The sequence below is a fragment of the Clytia hemisphaerica genome, unplaced genomic scaffold (genome assembly GCF_902728285.1).
Source record: "Clytia hemisphaerica strain Z4C2 unplaced genomic scaffold, Clytia hemisphaerica genome assembly, whole genome shotgun sequence".
NCBI lineage: Eukaryota > Metazoa > Cnidaria > Hydrozoa > Leptothecata > Clytiidae > Clytia > Clytia hemisphaerica.
Genome location: NW_027103519.1, coordinates 508,834 through 536,810, shown reverse-complemented (window position 1 = coordinate 536,810; position 27,977 = coordinate 508,834). Strand labels below are relative to the sequence as shown.

Here is a 27,977-nt window from a genome sequence, read left to right as displayed (position 1 = left end):
ATTTATTTAGGATCACAGATATCGTATTCCTTTACATACTAGATAGGTTCAGCACATATTCCCGTGGAAGTGCGTCCAATTTTGAAGTCGACAAGTCCTCCATGTGGTTTTCTGATTTACCTTAGATTCTTAAACGTTCAGATTCCAAATCACGCTATTGACAAATTGAAAACAGGATGGCGGTCATTTAGTTAGCTCTAAAACTGGACTCGCTATATGGACGGGAAGCTCTAAAACGGGAAGGCTATTCCAGTCAAGTAACCAGATCAATCAGTTAGATCAATGTGTTAGGAGAAATAAAATTTGAATAACATCTCCTCACCATAGGCGTAGTGAGAGCGGTTTTTACGACACTGTAATTATTGTCTTTGTTTTATCAAAGGATAATGAATATGTCATAAATGTCTGCACTCCCTCATAGATTTTGCAGGGTATCTCGCTACAGCTATGCTCACTGTCATTTCTCCTTTTAGGCTGCACAACAAATAGCTACGGGCGAAATGGATTTTAAAGAAGCCCTTGAAAATGTCCCTGAACTACAGAAAGTACAGGATGAAAAGAAATGCCGGCAACAGTGAGTATTACAATACACCTATCAACCCTTGAGCCTATAGTTGCCTGGAAGGGTATTGGGTCCGAGTCTATAGGGACATTGCTTTAACGCGCTCCCAGAGCACAGATTTATAAAGCCCGAAGGGCTAGATGGCGTGCTTTTGCTGAAAAGTGTTCCGTATTTCGGTAGGAAATCCTACCGAGGTCACGTGATATTACAATGGAATTTCAGTGCTTGACCAATCAGAAGCTTCGTAGATTTTTGAAAACAATAGCAGCAATATTTTTTGCGATTACCGTATTACTTCGAATAAACGCCCGGGGCAAATCTCTTTGGGTCAGCGACTAAAATTGCATCAAAACTGATCTGGTTACAAAAAAGACTGAAAATCTTCCTTTTCAATCCTAATCAAAACTTGTATCAAAGTATTTAAGTCACAAGTTTCTAATAAACTCCCCTAGTGGGGGCGTTTATTCAAAGGAGGCGTTTATTTGAGGGGGCGTTTGTTAAATAATTTTACTTTTAGGAGGAGCGTTTATTCGAGGTGGCATTTGAAAGAAGGGGGCGTTTATTCGAAGTAATACGGTAATAAATTTTTTTGCTTGGAAAAGCTTAAAGCACTCCTTCTTAGCAGAAATCTGTGTCTCAGAAGTATAGGTAGATAAAAACGAGGTTAATCATTAAAGTAAGGAAGATATCAACGATAGTCTAGACGATGCTAATGTCCGTTAGAGGGATAGTAAACGCGGCAAATATACGTGTGCCCAGAGTTTACAGCCATCACGGCGGTGAAATTTTCTCAGGCTTTTTGCGAATTTACCGTCAAAAGTCACGATTTCTTTGACTTGAAATTCCTCAAGTCGAAAGAAAGAATTCAAATCTTGAAACTATCGAATCCATAATGTTATATTCAAGATACACTGTAGTGTCTTCTGAATAAGTTCATTTTTACAATACCTGATTGGTTGCAAGTGGGGCATCAGAAGAAAAAAAAACAGACAAACTTTTTGATTCATTGCAGTGATGTATACTATGAACGAACACTATTTTACTTTACTTATTTACAGGTTTGAAGAGATGAAACAAGCTATTCAACATTTGATGTTGATGGCAAGGCAAATCAAATTCAAACGATCACAACTAGGTATGCTTGTTTGTTCATCTTATAAGCAAAAAATCAGACATTAAAACTATTTGCCAAAACCATAGAAAAAGATTTTGGTTCAAACCAACAAACCAACCAAAACTGATCGTTTTTTTCTGAATTTTATACTAGCTTTTATGGTATCATTTTTTTATAAATTAATCATAAAGCTTTATCCTAATTGTAGCACTACTCGACCTGATTCTATCATAATTGAAAAGTTTCCTATTTCAAACGTTTTGACCCGCATCCATTATAGTGTACCATTTAAGCCGGGACCGAAAGACTGTCTCTACTGTATGGATATACAGTGTGTCAAGAAAAAAAAGCGGGAACAGATTTTGATTTGGAAATTATCATAATTTATACCAGAATTTAGACCCCCCCCAATTTTTTCAAAACCACATTTTAACTACCTCAGGGAATTGATCATTCTAAACCTCAGTGCGATCTACAACTTTTGTAGGAGCAATCGATTTACAAAGTTCTGAAGTTCAATTGGAAATGAACGAAGCAAAAGACATTAAAGGCTTGGCAGCTAAGCAAGTATGTTGGCCAGTCAGAATTCATTAAAAGTCACTGCTATTTTAACTCTTAGCCTGTACTAGCACTATACTGCGCTAGCAATTATATTTTTTACCCTTGAGAGCTTTTTTATTTGTTCAAAATTATCGATGTTCCGCTAAAATCAGATACTCCATTGCAAACTTAGAAATTTAGAATATATCTTTTAAACCTCTCTGATTACTTTTTATATGTATTATTTTCATTCTATTTCAGCCTTTAGAAGTTCACGAAACGATAGCAGAATGCATGATCTTCGCCAATCATTGGGTAGCCAAGAAAATCAAAGAATCTTTCCCTTCAAAATCAATCGTAAGCTTCTTTAAAGCTTTGTAGTTCCGCATTTCTCATGTGGATATTGTATAATGTTGCAAAGCTCTCAGTCTGTTTTTAACACTAAACAATTTTCTTTTGACTTAGATTTTCCTCTTGAGAGTTTAGCTTTTTATAAGAATATTCAAGATATATGAAGCCTTCGGATGTTTTTAGCTTTTTTAGTTTTAAGCCTAAAAGTGTTCTCAACTCGTTTTTAATATTTTGGCCATCGAAGCCTCATATTCTTAGTTTGTTGGACATACATGGAGGTCCTATAAATTAATCTGTGTTCGTCCGATCGTCTGTTACCAAATTTTCTCGGTATTGAATCATAGGAATTTTGTGATTTTTTTTAACTTTCTGAAAAATCTGTTCATTAGTTTTTCCAAATTTTTTATACAAGGACTTAGAATTAAATTGTGCTAAATATGAAAAAGTTCATTTTCGAAAAACAATTTTTGGCACTAACTTGCAAAATTTTAAATTATTCGGTTTTTGTTTCTACATTGCCTTCATTAAACTTTTATTATTCGTTTTATAAACACGTAGGTCCATAAAAGTATCACTTGTTCTTATAAAAAACATGTATCATGTTGCCTTCTCCTTCAGTTGCGTCGCCATCCACCACCCAATCAAGAGTTCTTTTCAACGCTCAAAGAATGCGCTCAAGCTAAAGGCTTCACTGTCAATACATGGTATAGGTTTCCTTCATACATTTTTGGCCATTATTTTACAACCAGTTTTTGTTATCGTTGGAAAGATATTTGATACGCTTATATTTTTCGAAAGAATTTTTTTTAAGAAAGTGAAGAAAAACGAAGAAGAAATTTTGCTACTTTTATAGAAAGGTTTTATGAAAATGATTTTTACCATTTTGAGTTCTGTAGACTAGGTTCGAGTTTTTGAGAATCTTATGTATTGAAAAGTAATAAATGTCTTTTATTTTTTTATAGCACCAATCACTTACTGGCTGACTCATTGAATAGATGTACGGATGAAGACTCAAATACTAACAAGGTTAGTCTGTTATGTTCATGTACACGTTTTTTTATATCAACATCCATTATTTTTGATGTTCTTAACTTGTTTTGTTTTGAACCTTAATTCTTATTTTTATCATTTTGTGAATAGTTTTGGGCAATTTCTTTAGAAGTTGGGTGTCCGCGAAGCCTTAAAATGTCCTTCATATTGTTGCCATCAAAGCCTTATAGAAAAGTGTAAAATGTATCTTAATTAGCCTTGAGACCTGTTGAATATTTTTGCCCTAAGTTACGGATTAAGCGAAGCTTTCTTAGATCTCCAGTTTTTTTTTCCTTTATACGAGTTATCACATTACGAAGCTGACATTTTGGAGAAGCCTGCAGACTTAAAAAAAAAGTTTTTCACCGCTGTTTCTGTTAGTCGGGCCTTCATATTGTATGAGAAATACCGAATTTGAGCCCACTATGGTACATAGGTTCGATTAGTTCACTTATTATGATTTTAAAAAGATTTACCTTAACTTAAAAAACACTTTCGCAAATTTATCCCATCAACTTATGTAATGATCATTTATCAGATTTTCAGGATGCTTGGTACACAAGCGATGATGGTAGCGTCTTATTTCTCAACAGGATCCTTGAAAGAAGAATTATTCTCACATTACGGTGAGAGCACGTGTTTTTTAAAGTCCAAATTTTCTAAAGCCTTCGGATGTTCTTAACTTTTTTAGTTTTAAGCCTAAAAATGTTATCCAAATGTTGTGAGTATCTTTATGCAAGTTCTAATTTCTGTCAGCCCTTTAAATATCCCCCATTTCCAAATTTTCAAATCGCTTTGCGACATCATGATATGGGACATATTGTTTAAAAAGCTTACTTTGTTTGACATTTTATCGTCATATCTACTCACAGCAACAATTCAGGGCGATATATGTTTTTGTCAAAAATGTTTACTAGTTTTTTTTACTTTAAAGCCAATCTGTACATTATATATAGTTGCTTGCTGATCTTTAAAAAGCAATACAAATAATTTACATGAACTATCAAAACGGTAGACCATTCCATTCAATATGTTCAATATTTTCAATGTCAAATTGTACTAAATTGTACTAAATTGATCATTCGCTTTTACTAACAATGTTTCGTAAGCCATAGTGCAGCTGTGCAAGTTCAGCATTTTTTTAAATGCTGTAATCCGGGCCTCAATTAAAATATCGTTAACCTGGCTCTAACAAAATACCTACCTTTCTAATATAAACTGTTTATGTATCTATTTCTAAAGGCTTGGCGCTCGATAGTTATACCCATTTCACATCACCTATTCGTCGTTATGCGGACGTGTTAGTACACCGTTTGTTGCTGGCAAGCATTGGGGATGAACTGACCAATCAGAGCGAGTTGTTGAACAATAAAGATTTGCAAGAATTGTGTGAACACATCAATGTCAAACATAGGGTATGTCTGCTATTGCATCTCCACATGTAGATAGATAGAGTCGATATTTTACGTGGATAGCCCAGTAATCTACGACTTTTAGACAGTCTTTCGTTTGTTTTCACGGAGTCCACGGCCAGCCTGCTCGGCTATCTATGAACTGAACGGAACATTGGAAGGAGCGGGGATTCGAACCTCGGATCCCTGGTTTGAGACGCTGACGCATTTGACCACTTGGCCATCGCTCTTCAATCACTTTGCTGGACTATTCACAGAAAGACAACTAACTTCTTGGCGGTTCTTCGTTTCCATAAGGAAGTCAATGTTCCATCCGCCGACCCCGGGCTGGACGAATGTGACGACCTGACCTGGCTGTTTAACCAAAACAATCAACACCGTGTTGCCTTTTAATTGAAAACGAAAACGAAAGCTTATAAGATGAAAGTTTATGATGCACGGTGCGAATTAATCAGAATCTGCTTAGGATATGCTAAAAACTTGTTACCATCTAGATATGCTGATAAGTGCAATGCTTGTAGAAAAACGTGCATTCCTTACTTTTCTTTTAACAGGAAGCGGACCAAGCACAAAAGGAATCATTGGATTTCTTTCAAGCCATGTATTTCAAGGAGCACTCAGAAGATGATGAGATTTGTGTTGTGGATGCGCTTGTTTATCAATTCAAAAGTAATGGTGTACTTGTCTTCATACCAAAGTATGTAGTGATCTTCTTAACCAATGAATAGCGAGTTTGTGTATTTAAGTGACTGAAGTGATTTGGAATAGCCCGCAGTTCTGATCCGCAAAATCAGCTGATTAGGATGTAGACAAATTTAATTAGAACCTAACCGTCTCCGTCGCTGAAAAACACACATACATAAACTCGCTAATACCAAAGTGTGTAGTGTAGCTTTTCTGCGACAGAGACGATTAGATCCTGACTGACTAAGTACAACGGTCTGGTATAAGTGATTTATACCATCCTCGATTTTACGAGTCAAAAATGTGAGGTTTTCAAATCTATTCAGTCACTCTGCTGTCCTCAAAAACGTGTATACACAAATTACTTACATTTAAAATTAGCAAGCTTTTGCTAAATTTAAATGTTGTTGTTTTTTATTTTTTATCAATATGGCAAACATTGATCATAAACAAATTACTTAATTGATGTCTTGGGACTATGATTGATTTTTCAGTAACAACTTCAGTTTCTGTTTGAGAAATATTTCAATTTTCTTCATTAGATATTTTATGAAAATTTACATTTTGAAAATATCCCAAAGGACTTTTTTTGAAGTACTTGTGACACCGAGTGTGCTCTTCACAAACGAAAAGTTTGGAATGGAAAGATAAAATATACAGTTGCATATCATACTTGATGATATTTTTCTATATTTCAGATTTGGTATAAAAGGCGCAGTCCCTTTAAGAGATAACGAAGGAAATATAGCTTGCCATTGTGGAGATAAAATCAAATATGTATCAGGTATTTTTACGCTATTTACTTTTTCGCTTCAATCCCTTCCAACCTTTTATTCTTCCCCCCCCCCTAAAGCTTGTTAATTTAATGTTCAAATTTATTCTTTTTTCAAAAAGTAAAAATTCTTTGTGTTTACCACGATGTCTCTGCAATTACTGCAGAAAACTCCATTCCGTTAAGGGGCCGTCCACATAGTACGTACGCACCATGTCGAAAATCGAATACCTTAAAAGAAGAAATTTTGGCGGAAAGAAAATTTGGCGGATTTGGCGGATTTGGCGGATTTGGCCAGAATAATAAAATTTTCAGCAAACGCCAAATTAAATTCCCGCCAAATTTAGTTTTTTCGTCCATCCGCCAAATTAAATTCCATCTAAAAAACTTTTTCGGCCATCCGCCAATTTAAATTCCCGCCAAAATTTGTTCCTTTAAGGTACCCCCTTCCCCCTGTACGCAAGCGTACGCAAATGGCTCTATCCCCTGGTAAATTACGTACTTTTTCATTCACCCCCCCCTCTCGGTTGAAGAAAATTTCGGGCTATGCGTGCGTACATTTTCTTTTGACCCCTCCCCTCCCCCCTGCACGCAAGCATATGCTTGCGTACGTACTATGTGGACGGCCCCTAAGGTTACGTCGAAAATCTGGCGGTAAAACGAATTTTTCAGTTTTTCTAACTTCCGGTTATTCAAAGAAAATTCTTATTCCCCTTGGAGCCTACTGTAATAAAATCTTTAAACAACGATGACCATAACAAATTTCTTTTTTCAATCGATCGCAGGTAGCATGATAACTGAAGGAGCAGAGATCGTTTTGAAATACTCCAACGGGAAGAAGGATCATATAGTCAATATTTTTACTTACATAAAGGTAACTTCATTTTAACACGTCATGTACCGTAGTCTACGCAATAAACAGCTCCCCAGGCTCCAGACCTTACTCTTGAGAGTTGGAGGAGTTTTACGCTCGAAACGTAGCCTACATTCATTTGATTATGCTGCACCAGCACCAATTTTGAGCAATTCATTTTGTTAATTCTGCTTTGTCAACGTAAGAGGCGTAACTCCTTTCTATGTAATAAAAACGAACATCTTAAGCTCAAACGGCTTTCTTTTGACAAAACGAATGTTTTTGCTTCAAATCTTTTTCTGTTATGCCTTGCGGCTAGTTGTCTATTTCCTTGAAGGCTTTTTTGCATATGTGCTGAGGAGCAAGGATATCTTTATTGCCTTGAAGATCAAAAGTGCTGAGCAGCCACTTAGTTGGTAGGATTAAATGCTGGAATTCTCAACAACAACAACAACAATAATAATAAATGTATTATGATCTAACTTACTTCTGGAATATAGAGTTTTTAATCAAACCTTAGGATCTCGAGATCCATCTCAAAAGTGTTCAAATAAGGCTTGGAATATATCCTGAAAGCCATTCTGAATTCTTTAGATTCTTAAAAACGTTAAAAATGCTCAAAATTCTAAGCAAATTTTCAATAGCTTATTGTTTTCGTGAATATTATTCATAAGCTTAATTTCTGCTCATCTTCACAGGTTCGTATCAAAGTCATCTCGTCTACAATGCATGCTGATCGGTTACAATTTGAAATGACGTCATTCCATTCCAACATTACTATGACAACGAATGAGCACACAAATGGTGGGAAATTGAATGTTACAAAATCAGACCTTATAAAGGTAAATTGTCACCAAAAGTCCATTCGTTTAAATTTTTGTGTTACTTAGCACCTTCCAATCTTTGCTTCAACCCTAACCAGTTGAAAAGATAATCAAGAGCAATCATCGCAATAGACGATATCGGCTTTCCGAATTCTCCTCGAATGATTACACATGATGCATTGCGCAAAAAAATTCACGGACAATATTGACTTACTGAATTTTTTTGCGCAATGCATCATGGGTAATCATTCGGGGAGAATTTCGTGAAGCCGATATCGTCTATTATTTCTCAAATAGATAGAAAAGCATAGGTCATAGAAGGTAGCAAAACAGCATAACCGGGTATTTTCAGCCCCAACGAGCTATCTTCTAGGGGCTGTAACCTTCGATTAAAGTAATATACAGGGGATGACAACCAACTCATACAACAATTTTTTTCATCATTTTCTAGGATGTGAAAAATACAGAAAGCGAAATGCTGAACCGTAAAGAGGAAAATGAAAAGGAAGTTTCGAAACGTGAAAAATCTTCTTTGAAAAAGAAATATGGACAAACACACTCGAGCGTTAGTATGTATGAAATGTTTCGAAGTTTCAAAATGGATTCCTTGACTGTCGACCGTGGTAAAGCAACACACAAATGAAAAGGACGAAACAAGTCGAATCGCTTATAAATACATATAAAAGTTAGCGTGTGAGATTAACATACCTCTTTTATTTACAGCTAGATTTTGACTAAAATTTACTCCTCATATCAAAAATAGATGAATTAAACCTCGAAAATTCTTTTCTAGATCATGTTCAAAATGTATCGAGATTTTAGTGTATTTTAACGTTTTTCAGAATTTAAAGTTCGGGCGAGAATTGCTATTTTAGCACTTCTACCTTCTTCATTGAATATTTCGATTTTGTAGTTTAACGCGCTAAAAAATCGTTTTTGTCTCAAATATTTTGTCCATGTTTGTAGTGGATTAGGTAGGCATTGCTGTTTAGGCTTACCGCTTATAAATGTTGCAACTTTTTCACATAATTTTACAATGATTTTGTCAATATTTTTTGTATTATACTTTTTAAGAAATCTAAACCGTACAATAGCTAAAAAATAAATTTTAATTACAAAACCTAAATGGACTCGTAAAAATGAATTGTCTGGCCATGACTGCATGGAAATTTAATAGAAACATTTTTCATAATACGAAAAACTCGTTAAGCTTTCAAAGCATCCATGCATTATCCATTTATTATATTCTTATGAATTATAATTTACCCGAAAAATCTAAGAAATTCTATAAACATTCGTCTCGATAAGCGTTTAGACTTTTGTAGCAGTGGGTGGCTAGTCGTGAAATATCTTTTATTTAACCACTCCCAAACATTTGTAATCGACAGTCATGAGTGTACAAGTCTATCAGTTAAATAAGTGATGCAGATAAGATGTAAATAAGTATGTTGGTTGGTGAAACTCATCATTCAATTTTTTGTCCAGCATTGAAATTACTCAAAATAGGGTACAATAATTCGTAAAGTGATTTTCCCCTCTGAAACAGTACACGCTTTTTTATAAGAATAGTTTGGCTGGGGGTGAGCAGTATTCTTATTAGGTCTATTGTCCTAACTCCGAAATCTCACGCTGATATTCTTATAGAAGTTATCCTTATAAAATAAAGCGTGTACAGTAGCATCAAAATAAAATTCTATTAACAAGCGTTGCTAGATATCTACAGCAAATAAACAACTCTTGTGTCTTATAAAAAACAATGATGACCATCTTTCTAAAAAATATATAAAAATAAAAGAGACAACACAATCAAAACACCATTTATAACGCTTTATCGCTAATAATTCCGACTTCCCTTCGACATAATACACTTTTACAACCGTAGTCGCCAATTGCCGCACGGGCATTTTTATGTCCGTTTTACCACCCTAAAACCGTCTCAGTCATTTTTGACCGGCAATTGGCGGCTACGGTCGAAAAGGTGTATAGTAAAAAACTAAGCCTCCATGTTTGCACGTTTTGTTTTGTATTATTCCAAAAGCAGATGAAGCTTCTTCCTATTGGTTTCATTTTGGTGTGAAGTTTTCAAACTTTCCCAATCAATGAAATAACTTATCCGTGGAACCGTGAAGAATAATTTAACGGTTGAATGAAATCATGAGTAATCAGGACACCCACGCATTAAAAGCGAATTTCTGTTGTACTAAAAATGTTTGGAAGTGTTTTGTGCCCAGTTAACGGGACGGAAGACGTGATGGGATTCCTGATTATCCATGATTCACTTCACTTCGACCTTGAAATGGCCCGTTTTACCAAGCTATCTATCCATGTCACATTGCAATTGCGCAAGGTCAATCTCAACCATTTATCAATGAGCTTCTAAATATTGTTTAATAGAAACCAAAGTATCATTGTTCAGTGTACACAAATCGAAATCGAAAGTTGATGACGTAATCATGTAATCCCCCGTCGCTTCGACAATATCCACAATGCCTTGCAAGATATTAGAGTCTTGTGATTCGGAGATCTTGCTGAACATTTCGTTCAGTTCTGGCTGGGTGAGGGTAGGATCCGGCATCTTTTTACCTGTTTCCGAAGTCGTTCTAAAAAGTGCAAAAAGACGAAATAGCGTTTAAGTAAGGAGAGTCCAGAAGATCTTGGGAGAGAACTAAGTATTGTACTTTCGGTCCTCTTTTTCTTGGTAAAGTAATTGAGAGAGCCTCGTTGAAAAAAAAGAACGAAGTCTGTTTGCTTTAAAGTGTATATTATGGAGGAGTCCTATTCCAAAATATCATGAATAATAGTCGAGTAGACCCCTAAATTCTAATTTCTCAATCAGTCGGCTAATCTATTGAAGTGGAGTCTCTTTAACTCGAACCTCTATAACTCCAATGTCTCTTTAACTCGAACAAAATTTTTCGTCCCTGAAGTTAACAATGCCTTATGAACCTTACTCCACATCTCGAAATTTCCTTAACATATACAAATTTTTGTTTCCCGTGCGTGTCCGAGTTATGGAGACTCCATTGTAGCATCATATATAGCAAATTGAGGAACGTTAAGCAAAAATAAATCAAAAAATTGAAGAAAGAAACAACAAAGAGCTCTTACTTCGTTTCTACAGGTTCTTTGATGACCTTTCCCTTACTCGGATGATGCGAAGAATGATGAGTACCGTTCGTTTTGACCGTGACCGAAGGTGATCTGTGTTTAGAAGTCGCTTTCTTATAAGAGGATTTTGATGTAGTCTCTAAAGAACCGTTTGAAGAAAGGGAAGAATTCATACTCTTCTCAACCTCTTCATTGATATCGTCTTCAGAACTTTGTTGCCGGAAACCGTCCAAAACATTGCGGACTAGTTCATTTTGTTGAGATACTGTTGAGTTCGGATTCACCAGTACGGTGTTTGAAATATTACTATCCTCAGGAGCGTTCCCGTTTTCTTTACTCGTAACGGAAGTGGCCGCCCACGACCCGTCCGATTTACTTTTTATTGAAAATTTGAGTTTTGGAATGCCGCCACTAGACGAATTTAAGTCTAAACTTTTGTCTTTTTTCAATTTGGAGTCTTTGCTTTTATGTTTACTTTCTTTGGATGAATGGTGCTTTGGACTTGGCTCGTTAGCGTCGACACTCCGTCGCCGAGTACCATCTTTCACTTTCCGCGCACTGTTACTCTTGGCAGCAGCATCAGTAGCAGGTGATAGAATAGAGATTTCTTTCAATCCAGCATTCACAGGTGTGGGCGCTCGCTCGTGGTCGTTACTCTTCTTCTTTTTAGGTTTACTCGACGACAGCGCGTCCTCGCTGGACCGTTTAACGGATGTAGTCGTGGAGTTTTGAGATTCTTTTTTAATTTTTGGAATCGTTGCACTAGTTTTCTTCTGAGGGTTCGGTGAACCAGCTGAGGACGCAGGCGAAACGCTTTTCACTTTCGGTACATCTCTGAGAAATAAAAGAAGACGTGATTAAGAAAATCAATCAATTAATCAATCAATCAATCAAGCAAGCACCCACCAACTACAAAGCAATATCTAAGCTATGATTTTTTCAAAAATTAATGACCAAAACGTCCTGAGAATAAAGTTATTTCTCATTGAACAAGAAAGACCATCTGAATTGCGAAAACCAATACCTCAGCATCTGTAAGAAAAACACATCGGAAAGCATTTAAATCACTTCCCATTCAAATAAAACATAAAAAGATTCAAAACCACTCATCCACGTGAGGTCTTTCTTCAGAAATGAGTTTTTTCAGAAAACCACTACACTACTCTCACTATGAATTTCAAAAAATACTCAATATAAGTTTTTTTGAAGAATAAAGTTGCGCATGATGGATACTGAGGAAAACGTTTTAGATTTTGATCTGTTTGTTGTTCAAGAACCTGGTTCTGTTTGTCTACAAGTTGTAGTTTAATTAGAAAAAAAAGAAGTTTAATTAGTTTCACTTAATGACTTGAGGCGCAGCTGCTCAAAACACCTGATTTTTTAATCATTAAGAAAGATTAAGCTTAAAGTAGATAAAGGAGGGGCTACTCAACAAAAATGGCTCCTCTTGGGATATAAAAGCGAATTTTTTGCTAATCTTTTCCTATTTTATTCCAAATATTATTATCCTGAAGTATGTATTGATAAAAAGAATCGGAACCATGGATAACATCATATAGAGTATTTCGAGCATGAACTACATCATGTCCCTTACTAAAAAATACAAGGAAATTTAGGCATTTAAAGTTGAAATTCCTGTCAGTTTCAGTACGGTTGAGGTCAAATTTCGTTAAAATTGCATTAAATCAGACAGGCTTTGAGCTTACACGGCCGTATTTCCTTGTTTACTAAATTTCTGAATGTGAAGGAAAATCAAATTGAAATAAAATGAACAATCAAAAATCCTTACTCTGGTAGCGCAGGTAGAATTACAGCACCCGCTTTCAACAACCGTTTCTCGAACTCTTCTGACGGGTTCAAAAAAGTCAAAGCCTCAATCTTGGTGCAATTCAATGGCGGTAAACCAAGCATTTGCAAGCTCAAGTCGTATTGCATGAGATGTTTCCTCGCATCTTCTTTGGCGTGTGTTTTGAAATACACCTCGATCGGAAGATTGAATGACCCATATCCAGATTCAGATAATTTGTATGGTGGCTCCTTACGTACTGAGAAAGAAAAGGAACGCGAATCAGTGAAAACTCGACATGACTGAGGGAGCACGATCTTTGATCTCGAAACAGTCATGTAAAGGAAGAAAGTTTTGAGCACAATCGCAGGGGTGTTGTGAAAAAATTTTCAAACAGTCATGTAAAGGAAGAAAGTTTTGAGCACAATCGCAGGGGTGTTGTGAAAAAATTTTCAATGGAAATGTTTTGTTAATCGAACCAAATTATTTCGAAATAAACGATAAGAAAGCACTCAAAGAAAATTTCGTGAATTTCGAAAAATTGTTTTTCTATTTAAAGTATACATAGTGGACAGCAATACATACTACGACGGGTTATTTAAAAAAAAGAAAGAATTTTACGTTTTTCTCGTTCCCGCGTATACTAGACTTAATTAAGGATACTGATGGACACCAGGACCAGAGAATACTATCTGTCGCTATCAGTAAGCTTTAAAACACAGATGATACCCAGGAAACAAAGTTGGGCAGAACATCAAAGAAAAAGAGGTTTATTAAAGCTTACTTCTCTTAGGTTTTGGGAAGCTTGAATGTAGATGAAAGATGACTTTTTCGACGATATGTGAGATGTCGGCACCATCGACGCCCTTCACAAAGACAGTCCAATCATGCGTTTTCAGTGGATCTGTAGGTTTCTCCTTGGAGATGGCTTGATGACCGAATTCGATCTTGACTTGCACCCTCTTTTTCTGTAAAAGATGAAATAGTAAAAACAAAATCAGTGTTATATACAACTTATACAACTTATATACAACGAGGCAGAAGCCTTGAGAGAGGGATTAAAAACATATAGACAAACACCACACCCAGCAACAGGTATACCACCAGCAAACATGCTCTTCAGGGATGGTTTGAAACACAAATTCCCCCGGAAGGCATCCACCAACGAGGAGGTGCACAATGCACGAGAGGCAGACAAGGAGAATAAAAGCAAACGACAGGAGCAACTAACGCCTAAAAATACAGGAAAAAGTCTACCATTCTTCCTGGGGATTTAGTCCTTGTTAGGGACTGGACAAGGAGGTCCAAGTTCGATCCCATATTTTTTACTTCACCATTTCTAGTTCAGGAACGAAACGAAGAAATGAAGAACGTACTATTAAAATATCTAAATTCGACAAGAACTCTACTAAGGCACCTTGACGACGTCAAGCAACATCACCGTTTTTTTAATGAACCCGTACAGGATAAAGCCCCTAACAAAGCAGGGGGGGGTACAGAGGCAGGGTACTAACCCATAGGGTACTAAATTGATTTTTTACTAAAATTTTGTTTAGTACCACCCACCCTTATTTAGTACCTACTTCATTTTTGCTGTAAAAAATAGGGACACCACCCCTAAAATCTTAAATTATACAGATTAGACCAAGATTAGCCACTCAGTTTTAAATTAACACACTTGAGTATTGTGTACTCTATACACCTAATCTTATCCACTCTCTGCAATTTTATCAAATCTCTAGGACTAGATTTAGGACCTGGTTTTTCCTTTTTCTGATTTTTGAACTTTTTACCCCCATAGATTTTTAGATTTTAGTATATTATATTTATAAATTTTTATATATTTTTTTAGATTTTTATATAGTTTCTGTTTTATGCAGGACTTCTGAGATAACAGTGTAAATATGTATATATGTTACGACTGTAGAATATCCTGTTTAAATATTCTAAATAATAATAATTAATAATACAAGTTTTTCATGAAAATTGACAGATAATGCAAGCAAACTATCAATGATGGAGTCAGAAGCTTTTGTCCTTTGATTTTCATCACACACTTCTTGACCATTTTGGAAGTTTTGTTTTCAAAAAAATCAAAAAATTTCTAAAAAGAGTTTAAAAAAAATTGTCGATTATTAAAAAAAATTCAAATCAAAAAAATTAATATTTGAAAAAAGTCAAAATATTACAACAAACTACTTTTTTTATTGAAAAACAGCAAAATTCTGTGAAAAAGTACCCAAATAGTATCCTGTACTTGCTTGAAGAGTGAAAAATACACACCCCCACCCCCAAAGTAGTACCGGGTACTAACTTTTTTGAAATGCAAAAATAGACACCACCACCTGGCTATGGGTCAGTACCCTGTGTCTGTACCCCCCTGAACAAAGAAATACCAAACACTGGAGATCTAGAAGAAGCAGCAAAATGCTTCATCGACGGAGAAATTATCCAATATGATCCTTTACCAAATGACATCCCTATCCTACCAGATACAAGGATAGATCCTATTCCACAAAGGGCATCAACAAGGGTGCGAAAGGCGCGAAAACGTTACATTGAGATGTGTTAACTACAATACTCTTTTGCTCTTAGATATGGGGAAGACTAAATTACACAGAAGAACAAAGAAACAACAGAAATACTACCGCCACTTGGCTCGACAAAGCCAGAAGAAGATGTCAACCAAGCCAGAAGAAGATGTCAACCCAAGTTGACGAACGGAGGGTCGTCCTTAAGGAAAAACCGATATCAGCCAAGGAAGATGAAGCAACCAAAGAGGTATTAGATAAAGTGCATAGCGATGATGCAATTTCAGTCAATGCCTCTGATGATAACTTCTTAACCTTTACAATACATTCATTCCCTTATTCGTGTTTTTTATGTTTGTAAACTTTACTTTTATAAATATTTATTTTCAAATGTATCATCGAGTTCAATATACCTTTTGATAATGGTGGTCATGATATATTCCTTACTAATCTGTAATACTTATTGTATTTTCAGTCAGGGTCAATATAACAATCAAACACAAATAAACTACCAATGGTCATATTATTCTTGCTGTAATTATCCGTTAATGCGTCATTGTTTTAGTGCTGGAGTTTTTAAATTATCCATGACATTGCCTCTAGTTTAAGTGCTATCAATAAATTTTACCGGGGGGGGGTACTAGGGCAAGATGGGTTACAGGGATGCTCCGCTGGTCAGGGTACCTTTTCTAACCTCCACGAGTCCCAGGTAGGGTCGCAAAAACACCAAAATAGAAAAATCAGTCCCTCGTAGGGTGCCTTTTTTTGGAAAATTTGGGGGAAAAGTAGAAAATTTGAGAAAATTTTGGAATTTCAGTCCCATTCAGGGTCACTTTTTTCGCAAATTTCGAGTCCCACGTAGGGTCCATTTTTCGAACCACAGCGGAGCACCCCCGTCGGTCGACAAGGGTAGTACCCCCCCCCCCGGGAAATTTTACTCTACCTATATCATGTCACAGATTGTTGATATATGATTATGAATTATGAGAAATGTGTAGTGTCATTTTTGAAAAGAAAACTTTAAAGATGTATTCATCACTCAAATCTTCAAAACTAGCTTTCTACAAAGATAAAAAATTCAAAACAACTTTTTGAACACAAGGAATTTTTTAGTAGGCCTTTTTACTTCGAACTGAAAATGATAAAAAGCACCTGGTTTCCTTTTGAATTTAACAGATGTAACAAAATCAATAACGCCACTGTCACGAAATGATAATCAAGCAAAGCCATTTTAAAAACTTTAAAAATATAATGTGCTGCATGAGGATTTGGGCGAGTTGAAAAAAGCCACACTGCAGAACATCTGCAAACTCTCTCACATCCGGGTGGAAAGATTTTAAAATCCCTCCATTATTTTCTCAAGAAAAGAGTATGCTAACCCTTATTTTCTAGCTTTATGATAGTGCCACTGATCATCAGTGGATAGTATCCATTATCCCTTTATTTTCATTTCTGGAACTCTTACAAAAAAAGGAGAAATACACTTTGTATTTTCACTGCTCTATTATTCACATACTGAATTTGAAGAATCTTCTATATGGCGGCGTTGTTTTTTGCAAATGTGTTGCCTGTAAATTTTTTATGAAAAGCTAGGGCTATACTGACTGAACTTCTAGTTTGATGGATGCTTGGCTGCATGTTAGGGATGATGAGCAGAAGGCTGGCTTTGCCTGCTGCTTATCCCTAACAAAACGCTTTGCTATATCTTGCCCGAGCGGTCTACTTGCAAGGCTGGTGCATCATATCATGATAATTTTGTCATAAGTCAATTTTGGGCAAAACCTTACAACAAATCAAGAACAAACCCAGTCTCAAATTTCAAAAAGGATGATTTTAAGAAAATATAAACATTTTAAGCGAACCACGTGTCATTAAAGAGAACAATTAAAATCACGTGTCCAAAACAAACTTGTAATATTTGGTTTGATTTTTTATTTTGACATGTGAACTGGTACATGTTTTTTTTTATAAGCATAACGTTTATAAGCATACCAAGACCTGAATTTGTCTAAAAAATAAGCATATTACAAGCATATTAGTGAGCTTGCTTTTGAGGTGTGTAAGTGAAAAATTTTGTTTCTTATAGGTGGAAAAGAAGTCGTTGTAATGCAATTGTCGTTTAAAAAAAATACAAGCGTAAACGCGGCAATCGTTCACAACTTTCCTGAAAAATCTTTATGTCATTACTTATTTCCCTATCCTCATGTAGCAACGACAGATTTTGGAAAAATTGGAGACTCAAATTTTTCGGAAAAATAAGCATATGATAAGGGGCCATTCAAAAAGTACGTTCGTCCAAATTTCCCTATTTACAGACCCCCCTCCCCCCTTGTTCGTCAGCGTTCGTTTTGAAGTAGCCCCCCCCTTTGTACGTTATCTCAAAATTTTTACCCCCCCCCCGAATTTTAGACAAGGCAAGTTCAAAGAATATGATTTTAGCGTTATTCTTTAATCTTATCGCACCTTAAGTTTTTGCTCTCTAATTATCTAATAATTGCTAAACAATTATAACATACACAATTGTTTAGGGATTAACAATTATCTTCGGTTATCAATTCAAAGAAAAAATGTAATTAGGAGATAGATAGAAAAAGATTTTTCATAGACTAAATTAAAAGTCACGCTTGTGACAAGCACCCCCCGCAAAATCGAACGTACACAGATCGACTTGACCCCCCCCCCCCCCCTCCCCCCGTTCGTTTTGGTTCGCTTTTTTTGCTGACCCCCCTCCCCCCCCCCCTCGGCGACGAACGTACTTTTTGAATGGCCCCTAAACATACTTCGAGCCTGAGTCTAAAATATCTCTAAGCATAACTGAGCTTGTTTCCCAAAAAACATATGTTTATAAAAAAAAACATGTATGTCTCTTTAAAAGGCATAAGCAAATAAAATGAACACATTCAATGGGCTTTTCCAGAAAAATATCGATAGGGGTGGATAACAGGGGTGGGGTGGATAGCATTCTGAAATCCAGTCAATTTTTAAAAGTGCTACGGAATATTTTATTAAAACCCATCATGGAAATTCCTAGCCTATCTCTATTCCAACACGCAATTTTTTGATCACTCTGTTGGTCTATCACTTGTTACCACTTTCTACTATGGAGAACTTGAACGAATTTGTCGACGCCGTGTTTTTTTATAAAATTCGACGTCACTAGCGACGAAAAAAGATCGCGGCCGAAAACATTTTAACAAAGAGACTTATTGCAGAATCTTTTTTTAATATTTTGAGGAGTTTCACTGTGTTGATTTTACAAAAGGTTACAAAAATTAAACACAATGAAAAATGCATCTTTTATAAATTTTCACTGCCTAAAAAGTAAAGAGCAGAAAAAGTAACAACCACGCACTTATCTATCAATAAAATAAGCATTGAAAATAAATTGCTCAAATATTTTGAAATAGAAAATACTAGACGGTTCCCGTCGTCGCAAATGCCAGTTTAGCTTGCGCATCAAAAGCCCTTAGGATGATAAAGATGGTATTGCTGATGCTCTCTAACTTTATTTTTAAGGGGAATTTGAATTAGTTTTCATCAACCACAGCTCAGCTACCATCTTGCGTTACACACATTTTTCATAAACGCTGTCACCCGGCGACGCACCCGCTGAGTAGAGTGTTGTTGAACACATCAAAAGCCCTTTGGATGGTGGGGGGGGTAATAAGCTTGAATTTTAAGCCCAAAGAACAAAATATTATCACTTACAACAGATTGAAGTTCGAGAAATTGCATATTTAATGTTTTGTGACGTCATTTGGGCCCTAAATGACGTCATTGAAAGGTCAATAAATTGTTTACTTCACTGAAATCAATTTTTCATTTACCCAAAAGATTTTCTCGATGATTTCCAATCCAATGATGAGGGGTCAACCATTGCTTAATTCTTTCTCAAATTCGAGATATTGAATTTTTCAGGTTTTGATGACATCATCGGACCCAAAATGCCTCAATTTGAATATATTTATTTTTGAAAATTTCTCTATACCCCCTATTACCCTCTCATCTTATTCCTCATAGAATTTCCCCTCCAATGAGGGGTCAACCATCTCCTAACTCCTTTCCAATCTCGAGATATTGCATTTTTCCTGTTTTGATGACATCATCAAGTGAAAACGCCTAAAAATTCAGCCAAATTTCAAAGTCACACTCAAGCCTCATTAACCCTACCAACTTATTCCCCATAGAATTCTCGATCCAATGAGGGGTCAACGACCTCCCAACTCCTTCTCAAACTCGAGATATCACATTTTGAAGTTTTCCCAAAATCTGTGACGTCATTTGGTCCCTTTACCCCTAATTTTGTCAACGGTCAATTCGCGAATTTTGGAATTTTTACGGTCAACAGGTACCTTGTGCCCCAAGGGTCCGAAAAAAACAAAAAAGTCAATTATTTCCACGGGAAAGTGGGTTTTTAAATTTGCGAAAGATTCACACTGCAACGACTTCTTCTTAAAAAATGCTAATAGATTACCTATCCGTATACTCTTACGGCTGTGAAGCCCGTGACAGACGGAGGTGTATCTTAATGCTGGGCTAGCGTTACAAAGTTTTTTCATAAACTCAATTAGTATAGTAAGATAAAGCTTACCACCATACATAAAGACAGAGGAATACAAGAATTGTAAAAATTTTATGCACCTAAAACGACAAAAGATTCCTCTTACCACTTTCTAAAAAAAATGCAAAATCTCCTTTGAAAAAAGTATAAAATATATAAAAAAGATTTCCTTTGATTTTGCATGTAAATATATATCCAGCCCTGTGAATCCAGGTCGGCATTCGGCAATGCCGACTTGAAAGCCGACGTAACTTGAGCTGAAGTCGGCTTTTATTTGCCGACGTAATTTACACTCTAGTTCGGCGTGCAGACAAAAGAACATGTTTTAGGTCGGCAAAGCCGACCTAAAGAGGAAAAATATTATTTGTTAGGTTAATCTAATTGTGTTATCATTTGATAACACATGATAATCAAGCCTCATTCCATTCTCTTTATAAAACATAAAACTTAATAACACAATTATAGAGCAGCTGAATTTGTTAATTCGTTAATTTTCTTCCTATTTTGTCTTTGCCGACCTAAACAAGCTACTTAGGACGGCGGCAAAATTTTGAAATCAAAATTTCAAATAATCATTTCTATACTCGTAGTGGTCTCCGGTAGAATCCACAAAAGGAAAAGGTATCTTTTAAATGTCTCCTATCTCGTGGATTATTCTGTCAAAAATTCGAAATAAAATAACCCAGGGGGCTTAGACCATCAGCCACATTTCCTCATGGTTTCAAAAATATTTGGTGGACCTCTCGAATTGTGCTTGCCTGGTTATTACACCACCAACCACCAACCACCACCACATAACATTTCTCATTCTGCATGTCCACTGTCTGAATAAAAATAGAAATGTCCACGATAGAAACGATCTGACAAGTGATTAAGAACAATGTTACTCAAATCTTTCGAAAATGAAAAAATAGTGCTTTATTTGGTAACAAAAACACCTCTTGTACTTCCAAGTTTGTTTGGAAGCAGGGATGATCCACGGATCAATCTATAGCAAAAATCCAACCACTATCATTCCAGCATACAGATATGTTTGATTAATTTGTGTGTCTCACCACTGTCCATTTTTCAACAAATTCATGACCCATTCATCATTCGTTGCCCATTTTACCAAAATTACTGTAACTTGGTCTAATGTCGACACCACTCCTCTAATTCCGACACCCTTTTTATCAGCTGAAATTAATAGAAAGGTTAAAAAGCCATAAGCAAAAAGCTCGTACCCATGTCTATTTTTAGCTGTTAAAGCATAATAATTTGAGTTGAGTTCTTTTTCAGGACATGAAACTTGGATATTCAAAATCTACTCAAAATTCCGCTTCCACGATATATAACATGATAGGGTTATTTCCAAGTTAATATTTCGGTTTTTTTGGATTTCTGCCTAAAAATGACCCATTTTTGGCTAAAAAAATGATGAAACGCTAAAAATCATAAATGAGAAATATGTAATTATTTTTTAACTGTTTTTCTTTGCTTAGTGGTCAAAGAGGATTATTCCTTTTTCAATCAGTGATTCAAGCTTTCATATTACTCCTTTCTCTAAAGAAGGGTGTCAGAATTAGACGAAGGGTCTCGGAATTAGACGAGGGATGTCGATATTAGACCAACTTACGGTAAAGTCTTTATGTAACAAAAACAATCCAATATAAGCAGTGCTCCAGAGAAAGGTTCTTGTATTCATCTTTCTGCATTTTCCCTTTATAAATTCGTCTCTATAAATTCTGGAGAATTCTCAGACAACTAGCCATTCCAAGAACTTCTTGAAGAGTGACTTTTCAGTTTAAAGTTCAAAGTATAAATAAAAAATAAAACACAACATTCTGCAACCTTTTCGCCTTTTCATCTGCCATATTGAATTGTATGCAAAAATTATGGTGCCAAATTGCCGTGGTGAAATTCCCTTAGAAAGTATGCAAAACATATGCAAAAAGAAAGTATTAATATAAAACTTACATGCATAATTGACATTATATTTAAAAGTGTAATCTTGTAGAAGAAAGATTAAATTTACTTCTTTTGAAAACTAGAAATAATCAAATTTGCTCATCTCTTAGAACAAGCACTTCAAAAAACCATAACATTAGACATAAACTCAAGCTGAAAAATCACCCGGGCGAAGGTACAAAAATATCCTTATTTGGCTGGAGGTAAATTACTCTCCTGGGAATAGAACCGCCAGACGATGAAATCAAAACATTGATCTGAACCCTCTGAATGTGTGACGTCATAATCACTGCTTTCAGTTTGCGTGTTTTGAAAGTTTGATGTGTGTACTCCGTCTTGGTGGAATTTTTTAATGGCAGGAAAACAGAATATGCAATGTCTTTAAGAACAAATTTCTAAAAGGCTTTTGTTGTTCTGTAATTAATGTTTCTTTTTGGATTAAAGAAATTCCATCTTTTATTGTTCTAATGATTATAATATTTCTTTATACTGTAAGATGCTTTGTTGTCTTTTTAATCTTTGTGTAAACTTGCATATGTTTCGCATATTTTCCAACTAAATCCAACCAGGGCTTTCTCGTTCCTCTATTTTTGCATGCAATTCAAGATGGCGAAAGGCGAAAAGGTCTATTTCCAACTCTCTTGGCACATTTTGGAATTTTTCTAAAGTTACATTTTTCCGAATGTTTTTCAGCCTAGACTAATGTTAAATTTCGTTTCCGTGCAAATTCGTCACATTTTGTCTCGATAACCTCATAACTACGGAACTTATTGTTAGAGGCAATCGAGCAAGAACAATAGAAAAAATCTTTATTTGGCTCTGTAGAAAAATTGCAAAATAGAAACTCGCTTAAATTCACAATACTGATTCTTTACCCCAAAACGAAACTTTTCTATTTTGTAAATCTTTCTTACACTTCCCCATACGTAAAATATAGAGTACTTTCGTTTTCCCCCCAAAGTTACGAGGGAAAAAAGTTAAGACCGCGTGTTGTCCTCGCGGACTTCCCCAGCGTAATTTATTTGTGTGATGTCATAATGTTATTGTTCTCTTTCTCAGATTATTACTGACGGCATTTCAATCGCTTACGGGATTGGACAATGGTTGACAATAGATCGTGGCGTATAACAATCCAATGACGCGCGACGAATGAAAGTTCATTTTGGGTGACTTGATAACACTCGTAATTTCTTTATTTTTCTAGTGTATTTTGTTTTTTCGTTTTAGAAGAAGGACTATACGGTAGAAAATAAGGTTTTATACAATTATTTTTAAATTTGATATCTTAAATGCCTATTTTAAAGAAAATTTTGTAAGTGGGCGGAAAATAAAAACGCCTTTGTTTTGAACGCCCGACTGCCAAAATCTCGGGATTCTGGGACTTCTTTTGAGACGAGGGCTAGACATGAAAACAAAGAACTAAGTAGAATCGACTTTTTCAAACTTAAAATACAAATCAAAAATTATATTTAACAATTATATTGAAAAGTAATAATTTGTTATAAGGAAAGATAACTTGTGCGGAAAAGAAAGTCTTAATTTATTGATCCCCGGATTTTTCATCGCATAATTTTTATGGAAAATCGAAAGTAATTTCATGTGATGTTTGAGAGCTTGGATGTTGGGAAGCTGCAAGGATAAAGGTAAACAAATTATAGTCTTTTTTCTGAAAGAAAATTTAACATTGTCTAGGCTGTTTTTGATTGAAATGTAGCAAAACATCAGTTCCCACTCTCCCCGCCTCTGTTTTTGAGCTTTGTTTACAAAAACACTCCTTCGCGGTGACAAACTTTATTGGTAGAGTTTTTGCTACAGTCAAAAGCTACGGTCCTTTGGCTTGCAGCCGAGGATTTTTATTCCCCCACGAATCTCTGGGGAATAAATGTAAAAGTTATAGACGGAACGGTGTCGAGGAAAAAGCCGTGGTCGTCTGGTATACAATACAAGCAAGGAAATTCTCTAAGAATTTGTCTATTCAAAATTTTTTTGCCAAAAAATTGATTTTGTATTGGAAATCCAGGAATATTGAAAAAACGTTTTACCTCGGAAATCTTTAACTGGAAGAGCCTTATCTAAACCAGTCAGGCACATCCTGGCAAATGAACGGGGTATTTTTCACTTACGACCATTGGCATTGGCAAATGAACGGGGTCGAAAACGAAAGTGACGTAATAGCGCCGAATATCCAGTTTAATTGAACCGGGTTGGAAAAATTTTGCTTTATTTCAAAGAACTGCATAGATGAAATTTTTTTTCCATGGGTCAATTTTGTCTTCGAAGATTGAAGAAACTTTTAACGAAAAAATAAAGTTCCCAGTTTTCTTCCTTTTTCCCTTGTTCAGTTTGAAGTTCATTTTTATTCATTTTCACGCTTTTAGCCTGAGACGTCCTATCTCATTTACACTGGGTGACGAATACCCCATGCAAATGCTCACTCCGTTCATTTGCCAGGATGTGCCTGACTGTAAACCAAGAGCTTTCTGAATTCTGAAAAATGAAATTCATGAAAAAGAAGAACTGTGTGAGACTCAGAGCCAGATATCTTTTCTTAGAAAAAAGGGTGAGGTAACAAAATCTTACATCTGAGCCCATAGTTGAATTCTCTCTAGTCAATCATAACTTGGAGAGTGATAACCAAACATCTTTGAAAACAAAACTCGCAATGAAAAAACGCTAAAATCTGTCCTCCATGTTGGTTTTCTTCCTTCGATTTCCTTTGAATTAGTTTCAATCGTCTAAAGAAACATTTCCTGCAAACCGTTCTCTAAAGCGTTCTGTTAAATTGGTACGATTCTTTGTGCAGTTATCATTTTGAGATGTGGGAAATAGTTAAAATCTTTGTTGTTCTTTTTTTTGGACGCGCATGCTCGATTTTTCAAAACAAACTTTCTTTTTTCAAAACTCTCGGCCGATTAAACATTGCCGATCAAAGGCCACCGCCGCGATGTATTCTGTCTGTTGTCTTAATCGCAGACCTTTGCATAATTCCTTGCCTTTTGGCACCCTGAGTATCAGAGGTTGAGTTTTCAAAGAATATATCAACCTCTGAAGACCAATAATAGAAATTTTATCGCGCATCGTGCCCGGGGGGGGCACTCGATCTGAAATCGACCATACGTTCGGCCCAAAATTTGGCTTCTAAAATCGGACCCTTACAGTGCAGTGAATTTCCATGAAAAATCATACCCTTAGAGTGCACTTTTTCGAAATTTCTCGCCCGTAAGGGCGAAAATTTTTGCAATTTTCCAAGAAAATGTGGAATTTTTCCTCCAAAATTGACCAATTTTGTGATAATTTTACCAAAAAATTGCCCTATTACCAAAATTTCCTACCCTTACAGTGCAGTTCAGTGCAGTCTTGTAATTTCCTACCCTTACAGTGCACTAGCTGAACTATGAAAAACCTACCCTTAAGGGCCGAACGTCTGGTAGGTCATTTACCTTGAGTGCCCCCCCCCCCGGGCATCGTGTCAATTCAAATCTAATCACTGTAGAATAATCAACGATGAAGAGCAAATATTACCATATCAATGTCTATCGAACTGTATCAGTATGCAGTTTACTATTTACGAATTCCCCAGAAACCGCCAAGTGTAATTTACATGAGTTTCTTTCAAAAGAAATCTTCTACATTACATGATTCCCAAATGTATAACAGTAATTACTAAACTATTAGGTCGTGTTCAGACCTGAAAGTTTAAGTTTAAGGCTTAAGTAGTAGTAAGTTGATATGGGAATTAAGAAATGCAACGACTTAATTGCTATTTCATCTTTTAGATAGATTACATAAGAGAGGAAAAAGGAATCCCCTTCGTTTTTGATGCGGAGTATGGGTCCATCGATCCATGATATTCTCATTAAAAGCCCGTTAACTGCCTAAATTGCTAGAGACGCTCCGAGCGTCTCTAAGTCATAAATTTCACGTTCTCCTTTCATAATTTACAAAAGGAGCATGCTTTTCACTTGCGAATTCTGATTTCGTCTATTCAGAGAACTGTCACGAAATCGTAAAAACCTTTTTTTTAAACCAGAGGGTGATTCCTTTTTAAACTTTGGTTTAACTAATGAGGAGCGTGCAGTTAAATACAAAAGGAATATAAAAGAGGCATGCGGACATAATTACTTTAAACCTAGGTCTGAACACGGCCTTAGTTATGGTAATGTTACTTTAATTGAACCGAAATAATAGACAGACTTTATGTTATGATTCTCTACGGATTCTCTATCGCCAACTTTAACTTTAACGAGTTTTTAAAAAACATTGTTGACATTTTTAACTTTAACGACGGGAATAGAAAAATTAACTTTGAATTTCATCCAAGATCTTGGATTGTCATCATGGTTACTTTTCTCTGAGTTGATCGCGCGCTGGCAAATAGAAATAAAATCTGGATTGGTCGACAAAGGTCGATATATGATCATTTATCCCGCTGACAAAGTCGGTGGCTTTCAAAACAAGTTTACTTTTTGAAAGGCTGTAAACAAGGCTACGTTACGTTACAGAAGCAGCCAACGAGGCCATTCCCTCAAAATCTATTCCTCCCTGAGACAAACCATTTTTTCAAATTAGGGGAACAGATGCAAATTTCTAAGTAAGACTATTTCCTCGAAATCATCTGTTTCCTGAAATAAAGTCATAGCTGGGAACAAATGAAATAATCTATAATCATGAACATTAATGTTCGAAAAAAACACTGGAAAATGCTGATGGAAAAACATGGATTAGTGCGAACGGCCTGCCCGCCAACTTTTCCAATGCCCTTAAACATATTACAGTAAAACCTCTAATTAACGGACACTCTAAAAGGCGGACCCCAGCCGTTTCCTAGTCAAATCCTCATAAAAAAGTTTCTAAAAGGCGGACACTCAATTAGCGGACCCTCTGATCAGCGGACAATTTTTTTCGCACGAAATGGCCAAAACCCCTATTTTAGCTCTCCAATTAGCGGACATTGAATATCAAACGGGTCACAGACGTCCAAAATCGAAAAAAAAAATTTTAGATATTTTTATTTCAAGCACTTATTAGTCTTATTATTCAAATTATTTCTACAAATTTCCAGTTTTCCTTGGCCCATTCAACGAATTTAGGTGGACCAAAGAAATCATAAATCACTGATTTTCTTTTATTTGTTAAAAAATAAATTGTTGCGTTTTAATAACCTTTCTCTTGTTCTTCTATGGCCTAGTGTCGGCAGGTAAGGTACTTTAGATCCCAATTTTGTAATTTCGACACCCTGGGATGGCTTAATTTCAAATTTGGAGCTCCGAGATCAAAAGTTTCTAAAAGGCGGACACTTCTAATTAGCGGACAATAACCCCTTTCCCCAATGGTGTCCGCTAATTAGAAGTTCCACTGTACCACTTAGGCTGCTGGCATCCACTGCCTTCTAGAGGTAGTTGGTTATCTATTATTTTTACCTCGTTGGGCTAATTTTGATTGTTAAGTTGTTTTACAAGTTTGTTTTGGACACGTGATTTTAATTGTTCTCTTTAATGACACGTGGTTCGCTTAATGTTTATATTTTACTACTTTTATATCCCTGTGATCAGAGTGTCCAAAGATTCGCCTAAAAAGCTTCATTTTTCTCAATTTTCGCATCATTAGAGTACACTTTCTCTCGTAAGTGCTCATTTAGACCACAGACCCTTGCAGTACAGCTTGAAAAATGCACCCTTATTAGGTCCAGACCTAAGGTAGTTCCTTGAGTGCCCCTCTGGAAGTACTACAGTACCATCTTTCAATTTTCACAGAATAAGCAAACCGTGTCGAGAAAATGTATTAGTTTATAGGGGGGATTTTTTAACTTTGGCAAAGCTGGAATCTTAAAAGGTACTTAACCTATCCAAAGAGTATTTTGTTTTCTATGAGCTTTATATATTCTCCTTCGTTGACTAATTTAC

At 35.8% G+C, this 27,977-nt stretch overlaps 2 protein-coding genes across 3 annotated transcripts in view; one reads left to right on the top strand and one right to left on the bottom strand.

Annotated features, from left to right (window-relative positions):
* The window catches only part of LOC136799370 (DIS3-like exonuclease 1), a 29,983-nt gene extending 21,091 nt beyond the window's left edge, over window positions 1-8,892 (top strand). For both annotated transcript variants that reach the window (XM_067056084.1, XM_067056085.1), the window contains 13 exons: window positions 474-574; window positions 1,621-1,697; window positions 2,164-2,243; window positions 2,478-2,573; window positions 3,186-3,271; window positions 3,530-3,593; window positions 4,135-4,222; window positions 4,839-5,011; window positions 5,563-5,705; window positions 6,391-6,476; window positions 7,250-7,338; window positions 8,016-8,159; window positions 8,593-8,892. In XM_067056084.1, coding sequence (XP_066912185.1) covers window positions 474-574; window positions 1,621-1,697; window positions 2,164-2,243; window positions 2,478-2,573; window positions 3,186-3,271; window positions 3,530-3,593; window positions 4,135-4,222; window positions 4,839-5,011; window positions 5,563-5,705; window positions 6,391-6,476; window positions 7,250-7,338; window positions 8,016-8,159; window positions 8,593-8,784 — 1,419 coding nt within the window. In that variant the 3' untranslated portion in view covers window positions 8,785-8,892. The remainder of the gene's footprint in view (window positions 1-473; window positions 575-1,620; window positions 1,698-2,163; window positions 2,244-2,477; window positions 2,574-3,185; window positions 3,272-3,529; window positions 3,594-4,134; window positions 4,223-4,838; window positions 5,012-5,562; window positions 5,706-6,390; window positions 6,477-7,249; window positions 7,339-8,015; window positions 8,160-8,592) is intronic.
* A 1,518-nt stretch (window positions 8,893-10,410) lies between these two features.
* On the bottom strand, window positions 10,411-24,750 carry LOC136799371 (protein AF-9-like). Its single transcript, XM_067056086.1, has 5 exons — window positions 24,655-24,750; window positions 13,820-14,003; window positions 13,039-13,294; window positions 11,250-12,083; window positions 10,411-10,741 (listed from the first exon to the last, which is right to left on the bottom strand). Exons 1-5 carry the CDS (start codon window positions 24,664-24,666, stop codon window positions 10,507-10,509), a joined length of 1,521 nt encoding a protein of 506 aa, XP_066912187.1. The 5' UTR covers window positions 24,667-24,750; the 3' UTR covers window positions 10,411-10,506.
* Window positions 24,751-27,977: the final 3,227 nt, after the last annotated feature.

Excerpts from the sequence above, each read along its gene's own strand:
- LOC136799371 (XM_067056086.1), bottom strand. Across the intron at positions 12,084-13,038 it reads ATTCTACCTGCGCTACCAGA|AGATGTACCGAAAGTGAAAA; the intron begins GTAAGGATTTTT and ends TTTATTTCTCAG. Across the intron at positions 10,742-11,249 it reads AAAGAACCTGTAGAAACGAA|AACGACTTCGGAAACAGGTA; the intron begins GTAAGAGCTCTT and ends TGCACTTTTTAG.